The sequence below is a fragment of the Hirsutella rhossiliensis genome (assembly GCF_020360975.1).
Source record: "Hirsutella rhossiliensis strain HR02 chromosome Unknown scaffold00005, whole genome shotgun sequence".
In the NCBI taxonomy this organism is placed as follows: Eukaryota; Fungi; Ascomycota; class Sordariomycetes; order Hypocreales; family Ophiocordycipitaceae; genus Hirsutella; species Hirsutella rhossiliensis.
Genome location: NW_025408671.1, coordinates 1,785,572 through 1,802,833, shown reverse-complemented (window position 1 = coordinate 1,802,833; position 17,262 = coordinate 1,785,572). Strand labels below are relative to the sequence as shown.

At 55.8% G+C, this 17,262-nt stretch overlaps 5 protein-coding genes across 5 annotated transcripts; 2 read left to right on the top strand and 3 right to left on the bottom strand.

Annotated features, from left to right (window-relative positions):
• Window positions 1-293: 293 nt before the first annotated feature.
• On the top strand, window positions 294-3,338 carry HRG_05407 (CHAT domain-containing protein; the record flags this gene model as incomplete). The annotated part of the gene is made up of 1 exon (XM_044863878.1): window positions 294-3,338. One exon carries the CDS (start codon window positions 294-296, stop codon window positions 3,336-3,338), a length of 3,045 nt encoding a protein of 1,014 aa, XP_044720410.1.
• Window positions 3,339-3,890: 552 nt separating this feature from the next.
• On the bottom strand, window positions 3,891-6,204 carry HRG_05406 (protein phosphatase-1; the record flags this gene model as incomplete). The annotated part of the gene is made up of 4 exons (XM_044863877.1): window positions 3,891-4,517; window positions 4,581-5,382; window positions 5,429-5,485; window positions 5,552-6,204. The coding sequence occupies 4 exons, from the start codon at window positions 6,202-6,204 to the stop codon at window positions 3,891-3,893; spliced, it is 2,139 nt and encodes a 712-aa protein (XP_044720409.1).
• A 193-nt stretch (window positions 6,205-6,397) lies between these two features.
• HRG_05405 (subtilase family domain-containing protein) lies at window positions 6,398-9,298 on the top strand (the record flags this gene model as incomplete). The annotated part of the gene is made up of 4 exons (XM_044863876.1): window positions 6,398-7,610; window positions 8,046-8,136; window positions 8,299-8,620; window positions 8,669-9,298. The coding sequence occupies 4 exons, from the start codon at window positions 6,398-6,400 to the stop codon at window positions 9,296-9,298; spliced, it is 2,256 nt and encodes a 751-aa protein (XP_044720408.1).
• Window positions 9,299-10,775: 1,477 nt separating this feature from the next.
• HRG_05404 (ankyrin repeats (3 copies) domain-containing protein) lies at window positions 10,776-14,746 on the bottom strand (the record flags this gene model as incomplete). The annotated part of the gene is made up of 10 exons (XM_044863875.1): window positions 10,776-10,804; window positions 10,879-10,947; window positions 11,287-12,105; window positions 12,226-12,460; window positions 12,530-12,833; window positions 12,889-13,345; window positions 13,562-13,696; window positions 13,759-14,301; window positions 14,395-14,510; window positions 14,559-14,746. The coding sequence occupies 10 exons, from the start codon at window positions 14,744-14,746 to the stop codon at window positions 10,776-10,778; spliced, it is 2,895 nt and encodes a 964-aa protein (XP_044720407.1).
• A 623-nt stretch (window positions 14,747-15,369) lies between these two features.
• Window positions 15,370-16,112, bottom strand: HRG_05403 (uncharacterized protein; the record flags this gene model as incomplete). Its single annotated transcript, XM_044863874.1, has 2 exons — window positions 15,370-15,593; window positions 15,656-16,112. 2 exons carry the CDS (start codon window positions 16,110-16,112, stop codon window positions 15,370-15,372), a joined length of 681 nt encoding a protein of 226 aa, XP_044720406.1.
• Between the last annotated feature and the right edge of the window lie 1,150 nt (window positions 16,113-17,262).

Below are 17,262 nucleotides of genomic sequence, written 5' to 3'. Positions count from 1 at the left end.
CTCGTCAGCGGGCCGAAGGCTTAGGGGAGACTGCCACTAATGCTTACGTGCGTGCGGACTAACGGACTTGCTGCGGCTAACCGGCAGTGTCCCTACGTGTAATTAATGCAGATCAATGCATGGGGTAGGGATGAGAAACCCGACTCCGGGAATCATCTGGAGCCCAACTTCACCTGGGGAATATCTACACCTCAGCTTCAGCCCCAGCGGTTTGTGAGCCAGACTGAGGCGTGAGTAAACAGAGCACAATCACCAAATGAACCAAGTTGAAAACGAAAGCATTGGTCAACAAAATGTGGAATCCTTTCAAGAAGACCAAGGCTCGCAGGACAGGTGAGACGAAGACAACAGTCCAAAGGCCGTTTCAGCCACTGCCATACTACGACTGGGGGCGCCATGTTCGCAGCTTAGGTCTTTTTGAACACGTCGACGAACACATGGACGTTTGGGATGCCCAGGCGGACGCCAAGGCCGATCCGGACTCGGCTGAGAAGCAAGAGACGGTGGCCGATCTTCTCATGTGTCGGACGCAAACTTGGTCCAACAACAAAGTAGGCTTCTACTTTGACTCGAGCGAGATATTGCGCGCAATCAACAAGGCAATCTCGTTGACACCCCTGGACCAGCCGGACCAGCTCCTACGATGCGAGAGCAAGTTGGCCATGTTCTACGAGAGACGGTATGGGCTGAAGGGAGACGTAAGCGACTTGAGGTCCGGCATCCCCCTGGCCCAACGTGTGGTAGCACAGACGCCAGACTCTGATTCGACGAAGCCGTTTCGCCTCACATGCCTCGCCAATCTACTCGCCTACCGATTCGAGAGGGAGGGCAACCTGGACGACGCACACAGTGCAGTCAGGTTTGCTGCTGAGGCAGCCGAGCTGGGCGAGCAGGCAAACCAGGGCGACGACGGCAACAAGGATGTGGTTTCGCGGCTGAAGCGCAACCTATCTGTCAAGCTCGAGATGCGCTCGAGCCGGACGGGGAGCCTGAGCGATCTGGAGCAGGCCATCCAGCTGACCGAGCAGGCCCTCGATCTTGTAACCGCCCGCAATCCGGATCGGCTGCGCTACATTAGCGAGGCTGGAAACATGCGGGCAATCAAGTTTCAGAAATCCAAAGATATTCGTGACCTCATGCGCGGCATCGCGGCCATGGAGCGCGCAACGTCGGCCACCCCAAAGGGCGACGCGGGGTTGCCGAGGCTGCTCGATAACCAGGCCAACGGATATCTCGAGCGGTATGAATGGGGAGGGGACAAGGAAGACCTGAAACTGGCCGTCGATAAGGCCGAGGCTGCGTATAATGCACAGTTCCTCCTCGACCGAAACCATCCAGACATGGGCCGGTATATCACCAGCACCGCGCGGAAATACGCTCTCCGTGCACAGATATCGAATCGCCTATGGGATGAGGGCCTGACGGCGACCTTTTCGAAAAGGGCTCTGAACGGTCTTATAGCTGGGCATCCAGGTCGCGCCGAAGTCCTCGAGTGTTCAGCCGACGCACTGGCTCTGGCATTCAAGGGGGAAGCACGCGTGCGGCCCGAGGTGCGAGAGGAGGTCAACCGTCGCCTCCAAACACAGCAGCCGAGCTTCAAGCAAAGCTTGGCTTGGAATGCCTCACGACGACCTGTCGTGGTCGAACTGGTGGAAACTCCCTCACGAAACCTAGAGAAGGCCATGAGCCTCTACCGGCAGGCGGCGTGCTTGGAAAACGGCCACCCCTTCACCAGGATCCGCGCCTGCAAGAAAATGGGCGACTTGAAGTTGAAGAACATGGAGTGGGACGATGCGGCTAACGCGTACGAGATGGCCATCAGCCTCTGGCCTAGGCTGAATCCGCGGACCTTGGCGAGGGGCGACATGGAGTATGTCGTCAGCAAGCTGTCCGGGCTAGGACCCCTCGCAGCCCACTGTATGTGTCGCTCCAAGGCACGCAGATCGGCCGAGGAAGCTCTCCAGGCCCTGGAGTCCGGTCGCGGGGTCATCGCTAGCCTGACTATTGACGTCTCTGACCTGAAGAGGGAGTATGGCGAGCTATATGACGGGTATATCGAGCTGTGTCATGTTATATCGTCTCCCTTGCTGCCCATTGGCGACACCGACGCCGACTCCAAGGTCTCGGTGGCCGCAGCCATATCCCAGCGGAACCAAGAAGTCGAGGATCTGAAGCTGCTCGAGCGCCAGATCCGCTCCAAGCCCGGATTCGAAAGCTTCCCGCGCACTCGCTCAACCACCGAGTTCACCCAGCTTGCCGGTCACGGGCCAATCGTGTGCTTCAGTACTACGGGGAATTTCACCGTCGCCTTCATCGTCACCACGGCCCGGGTCGCTGTCATTCCTCTCAACGACATCGAAACCAAGGACCTCCAGGGCCACGTCAAGTTATTAGTCAGGGGCAAGTCCCCTACCAGTGTCGCGGCGTCTAAGAAGGCTGCCAACAACAAACGCGTATGTGAGTCGCTGCAATGGCTTTGGATTATGGCAGTCGAGCCCGTCCTCCAGCACCTCGGTCTCATCCAGGAGGCCCCCCCGGAGAGGCTCCCGCGTATATGGTGGGTCACGAGCGGCCTCTTGGGTCTCCTGCCACTGCACGCGGCCGGGAGCGGCTGGCGCACCTCGAGGGACAACACCATGAGCCATGTCGTCTCGAGCTACGTCCCGACCTTCAGGGCGCTTGCGTACGTGAGGGCGAAACGGCCAAGACCGCTGGGGGATGCCGGCACCGAGCTTCTCGTTGTGAGCGTGCCCAAGACGGAGGGATACAAGGAGTTGGACGTCAAGCCCGAGGTTGACGGCGTCATGCAGAATTTCCAGCAGGGCACGGTCAGGGGTTCAGTCTTGCTGACGCCGTCTCGAAAGGAAGCGCTGGACAGGTTGAAATCTGCCAACATTGCCCACTTTATCTGCCACGGCGTCTCCGAGGCCACGACGCCGTCTGCGGGCGGCTTGGAGCTGGGAGACGGAAGGCTGACCATTCACGACGTTGGCTCCTTGTCCCTTGACCACGTGCAAATCGCCTACCTCTCGGCTTGCTCAACGGCGCAGAACAAGAATAGCGACATTGTCGACGAGACGATTGCCGTCGCGAGTGCCTTTAACCTCGTTGGCTTTCCACACGTTATCGGGACCCTGTGGGAGGCAAGCGATAGAATTGCCGGCAAGGTTGCTCCGAGGTTTTACAAGATGCTCGCCGACAACATCCAACAAGGCTTTGGCGACAACGCTGCTGTGGCGTATGCTTTGCATCGGGCCGTTGCCAGCCTCTGGGAGGACAAGAAGAATGGCCAGGGCAGGGTGGACGAGTGGGTGCCTTTCATCCATATCGGAGCTTAAAGGTAAGTGATGGACCTGCAAATCTGCCGGTGTAAGCCGTACAGAGTGTTATAAGGGGAGACACGGACCCAGGGGTGCCCAATTTTCCTACCTACCTACAATGCCTGGCAACAGGCAGGAGCAGCAGAGACAGTAATAGAGCCAGCAGCAGAGTAGATTAGGCAATGGTACATCTTTGCCAAGGTTCACGTTGATACAGGGCCTTGTAGAGACTATATTAGTTACTCTACATCTCCGGCGGCATTGACGACCCCGATGTCCAGCGCTACTCCCACCTATCGTCATAAGGTACCCTATGCCGACGGCTTCTGGCTCCCCGTCTCGACACGTATGCGTCTCCGCTGTTGCTGCCACTGTCGTTTCCGTTAATCTCGTCCTGATCGAGCGTATGACGCTTCTCAAATCCCCTGTCCAGCAGTCGCAACGCATTATGTAGCTCATCTTCGCGTGTCCCGGGCCAACTGCGCAGGCTTAGTATTATCAGATGCCGGAGACCATTCTGGCGCCAGAGTCATGTACACAGGGCGACGATTAGCAAAATCGGCGTCGGCTTCAGCCAAAGCGCCGCCTTAGCCTCCAGGCGTCAGCATCAGAAGATGCCGAAAAAGAGCGCTCTGGCACCGGGGCCATAGGCACAGCGGAAGGGTTAGCAACCCCGGCATTGGCTTCGAGCCTTCGGCGAAGCGCTCCCTTGTCGTCAGGTCCTGGATCGTCTCCATGTCCTTGTCTCCACTGCTCCAGTAGTTTCCGCCACCACCGGGTCGTGCGCTTGAGTCGGGGCTGGCGGGTTGCCTCCTCTTGGCTTGCCTCCAAGCCCCGGTCGCCGTCGCGCGAGCTTGTCAAAGACGGGCGGGCGTGCGTGTTGGACCGGGGCGGGTCCACCACCTCGATTCCAACTGTAGGACGTTCGTCACCGGGGGGGGCCTGGTCTGGAATCGGGCGCGGGAACAACCTGCGCCTGAGAGAAAGTGTCCATGGGCGAAACCCGGGCGAGGCGTCGATGAGAGAGTCCTGGCCTTGCTTCGGGGGTGTGCCCGACCTGGCCCTGAGACGTTGGATGTGCTGGCCGGGAGTTTCACCTCCTTCAGATTGCTGCTGTGTGTCAACAGTTGCCGCTTCGCCTCTGTCATTCTCCAGATCTTGAGTCTGCTGTCTCGTCAAGCCCTGCGCCGCCAACCACTAGCATTGAACGTTAACCATGCCAATGTCAAGTGCGAAGGGTCGGCAGGCCATTCCACTTACATGTGCCTTGTTGGCGGTCTCCCCCATATCTGGATTCGTCTTCACTTGGCAGACTGCTGGCACCTTCTGTCGACGATATTTGAAGACTGACAGAGATGTTCGCACGTTCTTTCGACGACTTTTGAGCAGTGATCGAGTTATGGCATTATTTTCGGGGTCTTGGAGCTGCCCATCGCCAGCCTCGGTGAGAAATCCCCACTCGAAGCGAATGCGGTCCTCTGGTTGTATCTCATCGAACAATGATTCGTCAACAAAGTCGCTTGATGGGTCCTGGTGCCACAAGAACTGCTCTCCTTGCTCGCTCACGAGATTATTTGGCGGCATAAAATCAACAGCGTGGCTCACCCCATGGCTTCGGTCCTGCGCCGCTGCTCCGTCGACGCGCTGAGCAATGTACTCCCTGTATCCTCCCCACGGTGTATAAGGGCTTGGTGAGCCTGGATGGTGAGGATGCGAGGTGGGGATGCTGTCGGGATCGTCGAAAGTCGGCCTGATGTGCCTCTCGGGATCCTTGTTGATTGTGGTTCTGCTTTCCGGCCTAGAAGCCGAGGAGCCTCGCTCCCCCTCGGAGCCCTCTGATCCCTGGACTTCAAATGACGGCAGAGATTTCAGCGCGAGAAACCTCAAGTGGCCCACGATGTGATCTTCTAGATTCCTCGTAGCGTCTACGGTGCCGCAGAGCGGGTAAGATTCAAACATGGGCCCCAGGGGTTGGACCTTCCTCTCGGCGAGCACACAAAGCTGCGGCTCTGTGAAAGAGCTCGGGTGGGCTTCTCTCATGTGGCTCAGGTACTCGTCCTCACTGAGGAAGACGCACAGGCCGTCAGTGGCTGAAGAGCTCATCCGACCGGTCGCACTCGTCGAATAAGCACACGTATGCATCGAGGTCGTTGGTAACATGGGCCCTAGGCAGTTCAACGCCGTCAGCATGCGTGTAATGTATGAGCGAGAGGGGCCGGTCACGTACATACCTCCATTTCTTGTCGTCACTGACGGAGAGACTCGGCAAGGCGTAGAGGCAGAAGGGGCAGATGATCTCTCCAGCCGCCATGAGGCAGTCGTTCCAGTCTGACACCAGGCCGGTCTGGAGTTTGGCGTTAGTTTCCGATATTTTGCAGTGGAGTTCTTCCGATATCATGTAGTTGAGCTCTGCGAAGAGTTTGCCTCCTTCAACCCATCTATCCAAGAACCGCCGTTTGAGATGCCTCGCGTACGGAGCAAGGCCGGGGAAGGAACGAAGCCATGCCACATGTGCCTTTTCCCGTCGCCTTCTCAGTAGCTTGTACTGTCGGTGGGCGCGGCCGGTTGGTGCACGAGGGAAGACGAGCTCCCCGTGATTGCCGAGGGCAACCGTCTCGGTGGCTGAAACGATAGAGGGCGCCGCGACTTTGTGATAGTTGTCGGCGGCCAAGGTCGTAGCACTGGGTGCGGCATAGTGCACGATGCTTGGAGGGGGCGCCAGGTTCTGCGCAGAGGCCTCGTCGGCCAGCCCTGGCGTAACAGCATCCTGGCGCCGAGACACGGGGAGCTCAACCTTGGGCCGCGAGACCGTCTTGTTGGTCCGGATGGGCTTCTCCCCATATCGTGACCTCCTATACATTATCCTCCTTCGCCGCAGGACCATGGAGGAAGCGAGGCGCTGGCGGAGGCAGTCGGTGATGCCAGGGAATCGTCCGCAGATGTAGTTGGCATAAAGCTCTTGCAGCAGGGGCTCGGCATCGTTCCCATCGTCGTCGCGGAAGCGGTAGACTTTGAGGTTCTGTGATTCCTTACTGGCCCTTCGGATCGTCTCGGACCATGTCAACCGCATCAGGTTCATGCTGGGCCAGGAAAACGACCTCCTCATCCGCGTCTTGCAGATATTCGAGTCGCTCATTGCTCCCGGGGCAACGACGCACTCCGAGGCGACACAGGCGTACCCGCGGCAGCATGCCCTCAACCGCGCCTGGGGTCATCTACGACAGGGGAGCGCAGACGCGAGGCTTGACTTTGCCACGCGCTGTCTGAGGGTCAAGCAGCCTTTCATGCTGCAAGACTACGACGAGTCCTTCGCCGCGTGGGAGGAAGATGTCGTGGCGAGGTATCCCGAGGACGGGGCGCAGTTGTCTGTCGACGATTGCTCCCCGCTCAACAAGAGCAGGACCGAGCCATCGTATGCCGTCTGGAGGACAGCGCAGTCGCTCTTCAAGGCTCTCGCCGCCTCCACCAAGTGCCAGTGCCGTCCAGCGCACGAGCTAGGTGCCAGCCTCTGTCTCGGCACGTATCGGAAGCCCCAGCTCGACGACCGGAACTGCTTTGCCATGTTTCTTGCTTCCGGCCAATACCTGCAGGAGGCCCATGTGCACATCGTCAACGACAGCGTGGTGCGGTTCGTCGTGGGCGACCAGGCGCAACCCATGGCCAAGAAGATGCACTATAGGCCCATGGTGGTCAACATACTGTGCGAGCAGATCGCCAAGATGCAGAAGATGGCCTCGCAGCGGCTCGAGTTAAAGGTCGAGAGGGGCCGGCTCCTCAAGCTTCGATCCGAGAGGAGCAGCTTCCGCATCGATAAGAAGCGGCTCCCGGTGCCGCTGCAACACTTCATCCGGGAAGAACCCCGGTCATTGACGGAGAAGACCAAACGCATCCTGGCCGTGCTGCTGAGCTACGCCCTTCTCCATCTGCACGGGACTCCCTGGCTCCAGCCTACGTGGGACTCGTCGCAGATTCTGTTCTTCTACACCCAGTCGTCCACGATCCCCCTGAGGCCCTTTATCCACGCCCAACTGAGCGGTCGCCAAGTTGCCACTGGCTTGAGCGACCTCGGTCGGCGGGATCCGGGGGCGGGGTCCGTTCCTTTCGACGACGGACCAGATCACCTTGATCCCGATGAGCTTTACCCGGCCAACTTGGATCCAGACGATGTCAAGCACCCGCTCCCAGCTCTGGTGACCTTCGCCGTCATGTTAATGGAACTACACTTTGCAACTCCGTTCCAAGTTCTTGCGAGTAATCGCGGAATGGAAATTCCCGAAGGGCAAGACAGTTGTACGTGTTCACTCGACGTGGCCTCGGTATTTTTCGAATATAAACGAGAGATTCCCCAGAACTCCCAATTTTACTACGCCATACAAAGGTGCCTGGACCCCAGGATATGGCAAGATGAAGGGGGGCAAACGCTGGACGACCAGGTGCTAAGAGCCACGGTATATTAAAAGATTGTCCGGCCGCTCGAGGACGAGTTATGCACAGCGTTTAACTTCATCACCATCGAGGACCTTGATCAAATTGCTGAGACGGTGGATTTCGGCAGGTGGGGGCAGACCATCCAGCAGACCGAGGATCGTGTTGGAGAAGTGGTCACGTCTTTAGTTGACGAGACATTGCTCAATCAATGCCGGTATTTAATGGCGTCGCCTCCCAAATCGCCGCACCTCTCTTACATTGCTTGCAATTTGGTTCCGATGGCCCTTCCTCTGCTAGGTCGAGGGCAGCTGTTGACCCCGACATCTGGATACACGGCCGCCAAATTCTACGACAATGAGAGGCCTTCTGGAGCTCACCCCGACGAACAGTACGTGCCTAATGACCTAGTCCCCTTTCTTTCGTTTTACTCCCCCAAGGGTTCAATTCCGTCCATCTTAGCTTTGTCTTCGCCCCCCTCAGATGATAAATTGCTTGGCCTCAAGGCCACTTCGTGCACACCGACGGCGTGGGTTCCTAACGTAGCCTGCAGGCTCAAGAGCTACTTGATCTGGAAAGCCGACTGCAGGTCCGTCTACAAGAAGTACATTGATCCCTATTTGCAGGATCCTCCCCAGTCACCCGTCAAGGTTGCGATACTCGACTCTGGCGTCGATGAGACGCACAACGCCTTGAAAACGGGACAGATCAAGCTCAAGCGCAATTGGACGAGTAAAATCAAAAAGGCGGTTCATGACCGCGACGGGCATGGAACCTTCACCGCGAGTCTGGTCGTCGACTATGCCCCCGACGTGGAATTGTACATCGCCAAGATAGCGGACAAAGCGCTGTGCCCCCCTGCCGTAATTGCAGAGGTATTTCGCCTCAGAGTTTCCCGAGGCAGCGGCTGACCTGCGGCGCAGGCTATAAAGACGGCCGTGGATGACTGGCACGTCGATGTCGTTTCCATGTCCTTTGGGTATCCAACGAACAAGATCGACGGCTACGGAGAACTGGAGAAGGCTCTCCTGCACGCGCATTCACGGAACGTCTTGATGTTTGCGGCCGCTTCGAATAGCGGCGCGAACCTGGACCGGGCGTATCCTGCCCGCGATCCGCATGTCATCTGCATTCACTCGACCGATTCGCATGGAAACCGGTCCAAGTTCAGCCCCACGGCGCTCGCCCGTGATGCCAACTTGGCCACCATAGGCGAAGCCATCCAGTCTGCCTGGCCGGTTGGGCTTTCCGATATTGATGCAAACCCAGACTGCGTCCAATGCAAGTCTGGCACCTCGTACGCAACGCCTATCGCGGTAGGCATCGCCGCGTTCCTGCTACAATATGCAAGAATCCATCTGGCGGAAACGGCCCATCTACTAAAGCGCCAGTCGAGGATGAAAGACGTGCTTCTCAAGGTCGCCGAAAAGACCCAGCACTCCATATGCCGGGATGATTACAATTACGTTGCGCTGAGCCTCTTCGAGGACAACCTGTTTGGGAATGAGAAGGAGGTCATAGACGTGACCCTCGGAGAGCTTCTAAGGCGTTAGGGAGAGAGGATGTTGATTTCCCCGTCGCTTTGGGACGATTGGGCCATGAAAGACTTCAAGACTTAGACCCGGCCAGGGCAAGGTCTCCACGCTAAGTGAAGGGAGACAAGACGTCGACTTACGAGGCAGTGACCCTCCGATCTAGGTCGTCCAACTTCCTGTCGACCGCGCGCACCTCGCTCCGCATGTCCCGCATATCATTACGAATCTCATTCCGCATGTCCTGCATGCCGTTGCGTATAGCTTCCAGCGCCTGTGTGAGTCGACGGCCGTCATTGACTGCCGGTAGGTTCTGACAGCGTGCGGCCTGCTCGGTCAAGGACTCCAAGTTGCGGACAGCCAGAGAGAAGTCGGGCTGCTCTGGCGCTTGCTCCATGGCTTAATGCGTCATCGATCCCGAATCGATGAAGACGACTCCGTGAATGCCAAAGCACAATGCAATGCGCCTGTCCACAGGTTATGCCCGACGTGTCCGCGTCTCCGCAGTAACAGCGCGACGTCACCTGACTGGTGCCACTGCTCTCGTAAGCAAAACACCACGTGCATGTTCCCGAGAACAAGCCTACCCTAAACCAAGTTGATTTTGATTTCCGCTACGGAAAAAATAATGCTCGTCTGCACTCCGTAGAATAGATGAACAGGCCATGTACTCAAGAAGTGGGCGAACGAATGCATCGAGTCGTATAGCCCTTGATACACAGAGGAAAAGTCCATCGCTTGATTGCCTAGCAGCTCTAACAAGGTTGCTTTTCCAGCCTAGATATTGAGTTCAAGACGCAGTCCTCAGGAGAAGTAAACGTCTACGAAGGGGGTTTGGCCTAGTCTGGTCAGAGTGTCCGCCGTTGCTGCTGTCAGGGCAGGCCGCTGTCGTTTTCATAAGTATATAGTCTATCTCGACTTCTTTCCGCTCCAACCAATCTGCCTCTTACATCTTATTCTACCTTTCAGGCTTTCACCTGTTAACGCCCCTTGAGGCTAACCCTCCTTTGCATACATCTAGTCGAACCTACCGATGATGGCGGCCCTCAACGCTTCGGGGTTTCAAACACGGCGTATATTTACTCATTAAGAAAAAAGCGCCATGAGGCCAAGGATATCCTGAGTCTCGGCCACTCCTTCAGAGTGCAGCAGCGATTCTACCTGTCCATGTCCTCTGAATGCCGCAAGCTCCCAGGCGTAAGTCTTGTCGAATTCTTCGAATTTGCCGGCTCCCAGCAGCAGCCGTACGATTGCCCCATGCCCTTTGCAAGCGGCCCATGATAGGGGCGTCTCGCCTGTCTCACTCCTTGACTCGGCATTGGCCCCCTTGTCGAGAAGCAGCCGCACAGCGATCTCCATCCCTCTCTTAGCGGCCAAGATTAACGGCGTCTCGCCATTATTACTCCTTGAATCGACGCTGGCGCCTTTCTGAAGAAGTAGCTGTATAATTTCCATATGCCCTGTCTCGATAGCCCAGAACAGCGGCGTCTGGCCACTCTCACTCCTTGGCTCGGTGTTGGCTCCATTCTGGAGAAGCAGCCGCACAATGGCCTCATGCTCGTTTTCAACGGCCCAAAATAGCGGCGTCTCGCCTGTCTCACTCCTTGACTCGGCATTGGCCCCCTTGTCGAGAAGCAGCCGTACAGCGACCTCTATCCCTCTCATAGCGGCTAAGATTAGCGGCGTCTCGCCATTATTACTCCTTGACTCGACGCTGGCGCCTTTCTGAAGAAGTAGCTGTATAATTTCCATATGCCCTGTCTCGATAGCCCAGAACAGCGGCGTCTGGCCACTCTCACTCCTTAGCTCGGTATTAGCTCCATTTTCGAGAAGTAGCCGTATAACGGACTCGTGACCATTTTCCGCGGCAAAAGATAGCGGCGTCCGGCTAAAGTTTTGACTCTTACCCTCAATATCGGCGCCCTTGTCGAGGAGTAGCCGTATAACGGACTCGTGACCACTTGCCGCGGCCCAAGATAGCGGCGTCCGGCCAATGTTTTGACTCTTACCCTCAATATCGGCGCCCTTGTCGAGGAGTAGCCGTATAACGGACTCGTGACCATTTTCCGCGGCAAAAGATAGCGGCGTCCGGCTAAAGTTTTGACTCTTACCCTCAATATCGGCGCCCTTGTCGAGGAGTAGCCGTATAACGGACTCGTGACCACTTGCCGCGGCCCAAGATAGCGGCGTCCAGCCAATGTTTTGACTCTTACCCTCAATATCGGCGCCCTTGTCGAGGAGTAGCCGTACAACGGACTCGTGACCATTTAGCGCAGCCCAACATAGCGGCGTGGCGCTCTGCCCCTGAGCCTCAATGCTGGCGCCCTTGTCGAGGAATAGCCGTACAACGGACTCGTGACCATTTCTCGCGGCCCAAGGTAGCGCCGCCACGCTCTGCCCCTGAACCTCAACGCTGGCGCCCTTGTCGAGGAGTAGCCGTACAACGGACTCGTGACCATTTCTCGCGGCCCAACATAGCGGCGTGGCGCTCTGCCCCTGAACCTCAACGCTGGCGCCCTTGTCGAGGAGTAGCCGTACAACGGACTCGTGACCATTTAGCGCAGCCCAACATAGCGGCGTGGCGCTCTGCCCCTGAACCTCAACGCTGGCGCCCTTGTCGAGGAGTAGCCGTACAACGGACTCGTGACCATTTAGCGCAGCCCAACATAGCGCCGCCATGCTCTGCCCCTGAACCTCAACGCTGGCGCCCTTGTCGAGGAGTAGCCGTACAACGGCCTCGTGTCCAATACGCGCTGCATGGTAAAGCGGCGTATGACCTTCGAAATCCTTGGAATCTATGTCATGTGCGCTCTCGATGAGGGAATATGCTGCTTCCAGAATCCCAAAGCCGATGGCCAAGTGTAGTCCTGTCGTATCGAATTGCCCAGATAAAGGCGGAATCGCAATTATACGTCTAGCTTGGTTCGACGCCACCACCTTCGGCTTACACTTTAAGAAGTCCAGGACTCCCTGCGGTAAAGTTGAAGACGCACGAGCATGATGCCCCCAGCAGCTGGCAGCGTAGTCGTAGAGCCGATATAACCGCAGCCTGTCATCAAACTTCTCTCGTGTCCGGCAAATCCCACTTTCAAACGCGTTGAATGAAAGATATATAACGCAAGTCGTCGCGATCATGTACTCTGCATTTGGAAACCAGTTTTTTTGCTCCCGCTCAAAGTATTGCTGCGTCGTATAGTGGACCAGCCGGATGATATCACTTTCTTTATCGACTGTGACCAATCCAGCGCATGCTGACACCAAATCTTCAACGTCTGATATGTTGCCTCTTATAAGGTCTTGGTGTCCGACTTCTGTAGCAAGAGCGTGCTGGAGTTGCGATGTGGTCAACGGTCGCAATGCATAGGTGATCCATGATAAAACATCCATTGCGAGCACCTTCTGGTCTTCTACCTGGCCTTGAATGCGCTTCATTGCGTCTCGGTATGCGTCGTCATATGCATTCGAGCCGGTGGATAGATTTTGAAGAGCAATTTGGACAGCATAGGGAGACTTCTTTCCAACGAGGGCGTCCAGATGGAGCTGTGCGAGGAGGAACCTGATGATGTTAACATTAGCGTCTTGTCCCAGGTTCCGAAAAAGATGCGACGCACATTCCCTTTACCGCCAGCACAATTCCATTCTTGATTTCTTCTTGCAACTTTTGATCACGTTTAGCGAAGGCTGGCAGTCGATACATATGACCGTCGAGGTACTGTCGCACGTCATGGTCGCTTGCGTGAATCTCCAATGAAATGCATTTTTTGAACTTGTCCGTGATCTCCGGGATGTTCCTCGAAGTCGCAAAGACATTTGCTCTCGAGGTATTTTGCACTTGGAAAACATTTTCTATGAATTGCGATCGGCAGCCGTTAGATGCAGGACACTCGTCAAGCGCGTCAATGACAATGAAAAGTCTCGAGCTCGATAAATCCGCCGCCAAAGAATGCAGCGCCCGCCGAACTTCGTCCATTGATGGTCGCGTCCGCATCATTCTGTGGCGTTGATAAAGCTCTGTCACGCTTTCTGGTAACGAAGGTTGATTTTCGGCCAGTTGTTTCAGTAGACTCGCTAGCAAGTCAGTGATTCCTTGCTCATCCCGGCGCCGGAAGTTGCAATAAACGTAGCAGAGTCCAACATCAGTCATGTCGAATTGTCGACCGAGGTTGTCGATGACAATCGATGTGAGAATTGTCTTTCCGGCTCCCGGCATTCCCGGACAGAACAACGTCTTCCCCTTGGTGCCTAGCCACTCGAGATAGTGTGGCGAGTCGAGAAGCCACTGGCCAGTTCCAGGCTGTCTTCTCCCGTAATAGTCGCTCTGCTGAGGGGCATAATCAACCGGCGCAAGCCACTCAAGAATGGCCTCGGAGTCGCGATGGCGTTGCTTGTGGACCAGGTGGGCGACGCCCTGTTGGAGTCCTGTCGCAAAACAAGTGTCATTTATTGGTTATGGTAATGAACTATTTAGCACCTTGACTAACCGTCGAGTACCTCGCCAAGCTTCCTCTCGGCCTCGATCTTATTCCGAGGAATGCGACGGAGCAGATCCTTGGCATATGCTGCGGCCGTCATGGCTGCGTAACCCTGCCACTCCTTGTTTTTATGCGTATCGGAGTAGTCGCAGATGCCGCGGATGACTAGACATGGGAAATGATTCATCAAGCCGGCTGCTTCCATTTCGAAACACAAAACCTCCTTGCTCGCTGCAAGTGAATCCCGGATCGAAGCGTCCTTCATTAGTCTATTGGCCGAAGCGATTAGACCATAGTGGATTGCCGGGTTATCTTCGTCTTCGGTCCGCTCATGTCGTGGTACAATGTTCGACGGATCATCGCCACAGGTCGTTGCACAGCCAGACTCATCCTTTTCGGGATGAAGAACTCCTGGCTTATACAGGCGATCAGTGGATGCCCCCGGTCGGCTGTATGTTTTCCGCAGTCTTGGCTTCTTGTCGATGAGGTTGTTTATAGTCTCTTCAAGTTGGTGACCCTCACCTATGTACTGTGCTTTAAGGCCGCCCACGGCTGTTCGAAGAAGTTGGGGCGGTTGATTCAGAAATCCCGTCTCTTGGAATTGGCGGTCCTGTACAGCGCGTCCAAAATCGTACTGGAACACACCACACTGGCCGCCACCAGACGTGCTGACCACGATGTCTCCAAGCCGGATGTCGTGCTTAGAACTTGGTGCGCCACCGCCGATGCCAACCATGAGGCCGACTCTAACATTGGCGAAACTATGGAGCAGGTCTCGCGCGACGGTGGCGGCGGATGATATTCCGTACTCGCCGAGGGGTAGAACGGCGATGACGACGTTGTGTTGGCCAATCCTGCCCAGCGTGTAGTCATTGTTATCGTGCGTGGCCACAGATGCTGGCCCTTGGTGCTTTTCGTCGAGCATGGCCTGCGCAGCCACATACTCGGTCGTGACGGCGCAGATCCATCCAACATTGTAGTCGTTTGGGTTAGACATGCCTGCTGGTGATGCCTGGTTTCGTGACAGGCTTTGACGACAGAGTCTCACGAGTCTCTTGACAGACACTAGTTTAGCCAGTTGGGCTGAGCTATGGTCTTGGAGGAGCATCTTTTGCTGAGGCTTATAGTCCGTACATCCTTGCTCACTTCCCCATTTTCCCCGCTTTCAGGCGCAGAAAATACGAGCCAATGTCATCACGTAGGGTAAGCCCCCTTTTGGTGAGCTGGTTACATGTCGCATAGACTTAGCTCGAGATCAGCCAACGGCGGAATCGAGGCGAGGCTACCAAGGCGGGAGGAGGGGCCATGCCGTGAAGTCTGCCTTGCCGGCGAATGGAGATCAAGGAACGGATGGTAGCGGCTGGTCAGCTCCGCGCGTTATGCCTAGCGGAAATGACCTGCAGGTGCCAATCAGACGGCGCGGGACGAGGCCTATATGGAAAGATAGATACGCTCTTGGCCATCTCAAGTTCCATGGTCCAAGTCGGCCACCGCGAATCCCCTGAGTATGTCTGACGCCGGCGTCCCTTTACGTTGATCCATATTTTTTCCACCGGACTCTGGCAGGCACCCTTCCATCTTTGCTACATGTATAAAGGCTGCCATGAACGGTCCGATGAATCAGCCAATAGTCTCTCGAAACATGAGGTGCTGGGCCTCGCCTGCCCGGATTCCCACAGCCACCTCCTTGAAGCCAAGAGAGAGGTACATGGACCGCCCGGTAGGCGCCGATACAAGCCAAATATCCCGCCTCTCCTCATTCGCGGCATCTATCCCCCAGCGAGTAAGCATCTTGCCGATGCCCTTTAACCGATACATCGCAGCCACTGCAATAGAGTTCAGTGCTGCAATCACGTGTCAGCAGCTAGTTTTGTCGAGAAAGTTGGTAGGGTTTGGGAAGACGCACTCCACATGTCGCTCAGCCTTTTGTCTCCAAGGAATAAGCGTGCGGCTTTGAGCAACTGGCCCGTCTCATCATCACATCTGACAATAGCAGCCTTGTCCAAGTACGCCGGCAGACGCTCTAGCCCTTCTTGATAGGCTCGGGCACTTTCCTCTGCCGTTTTCTCAGTTGGCTGAGATGTAGTTTCACGGGGCTTCGACGCAACCCATTCCGCGAAACCCAAGATGGCTTCATTCGATCCATCGGTGGCCACGACATAGCGACTGCTCGGATCTTTCATGGCTTGGCTCATGTGCCGGCTAGACCATTCCAGCTGCTCTTCAATGCCAGGCCTGGCCCGCAGCTCCTTTGGAAACAGAGCTGTGTGATACGGGCTATCGCTAAATGATTCAACTTCAATCATGGACATGGCGGCGATGTCGGCTTCCCTTGCACGGCGGATCTGGACTTGAATCGTCATGATGTTGTTGGTGATTGATGGGGCTAATTGCCGACGAGCATTACTATGGAGTATTACTATTTGTCCCGAGGCAAATCTCTATTTGGCCCGGATTCTCTAAAAATCCCCTCTTCAATCGGGCGTTGGCGTCTTAGTCATCCACAAGAAATCGTAAGTATCTTTAGGTACTCGTCTTGTACGTCGCGCTTGCCTCGCGCGGGGTAAACTAGGCAGTAGAAACTTAGGCGTATTTATAGTATTTATTTATAGTATAGATTAAGGCTTTAACTATAAAGACAAAGAAGACGGCATGGGCGTAGTAAAAGACCTCGAGGTAATATTGTCGTCCTCCGACTCTTCTACTGTAAGCTATTGCGTTGTTAAGTTCCCATGTTAGGGCGAAAGGATAAACACGGCCGACTATAAAGAACTACTGCTTGGCCTATTTCCTCTCAATCTCGATATCATTTGTACTTAGGGCTGCCTTGTATAAATCCCTTAATTGTCTACCTTGCTAGAGGACTTGCCCATGCCATGCTACTTGACTGTCTATAGTTGAAACAAATTTAGTAGGCTGCTGCAGCCAATAGCATTTCGCCCCCCCTACCTGCTTGCAAATACTATAGCTAGAAGCTTATTGCAACGTTGCCCATGTTGTTCGCACACACGGACTGGGAAAGTGTGAAGGGATGATCTATTGATGGTGATCCCTCTAGCTACAGGAAGGAGCGAAAGCCTAGGTCTCATATGAACATAGCTCATGGAGTTTTCTTGGCTATAAACCCTTCCAGAGACCACTGGTGTCCTCCAACGGCCCATCAGCCCAGCGGTCTTCCACCCGTATTAATGACATCGCTCGCCCCCCGCTGGGCTTGCAGGGAGGCAAGCGTTGATAGAGATGGAAGGATGGCCGACCAGCGTGCGTGCATGTACCGATAGCGCGTTGTAGGATTAAGCATGAACACAGCTGTGCAGCGACCCGTCCTTGTTGAAGAGTGCCGACAGACCATGGGATTCGCACGAGTGAATGTCATCGGCTCGCTGTTGAACATCCGGATGCTTCGGGCATGCTGGCGGCGGGCACTTCGGCTCCGGGCATTGCGGCTCGGGACACTTGGATACCGGGCATTCTGGTGAGGGACACTTTGGTACCGGGCATTCTGGTGAAGGA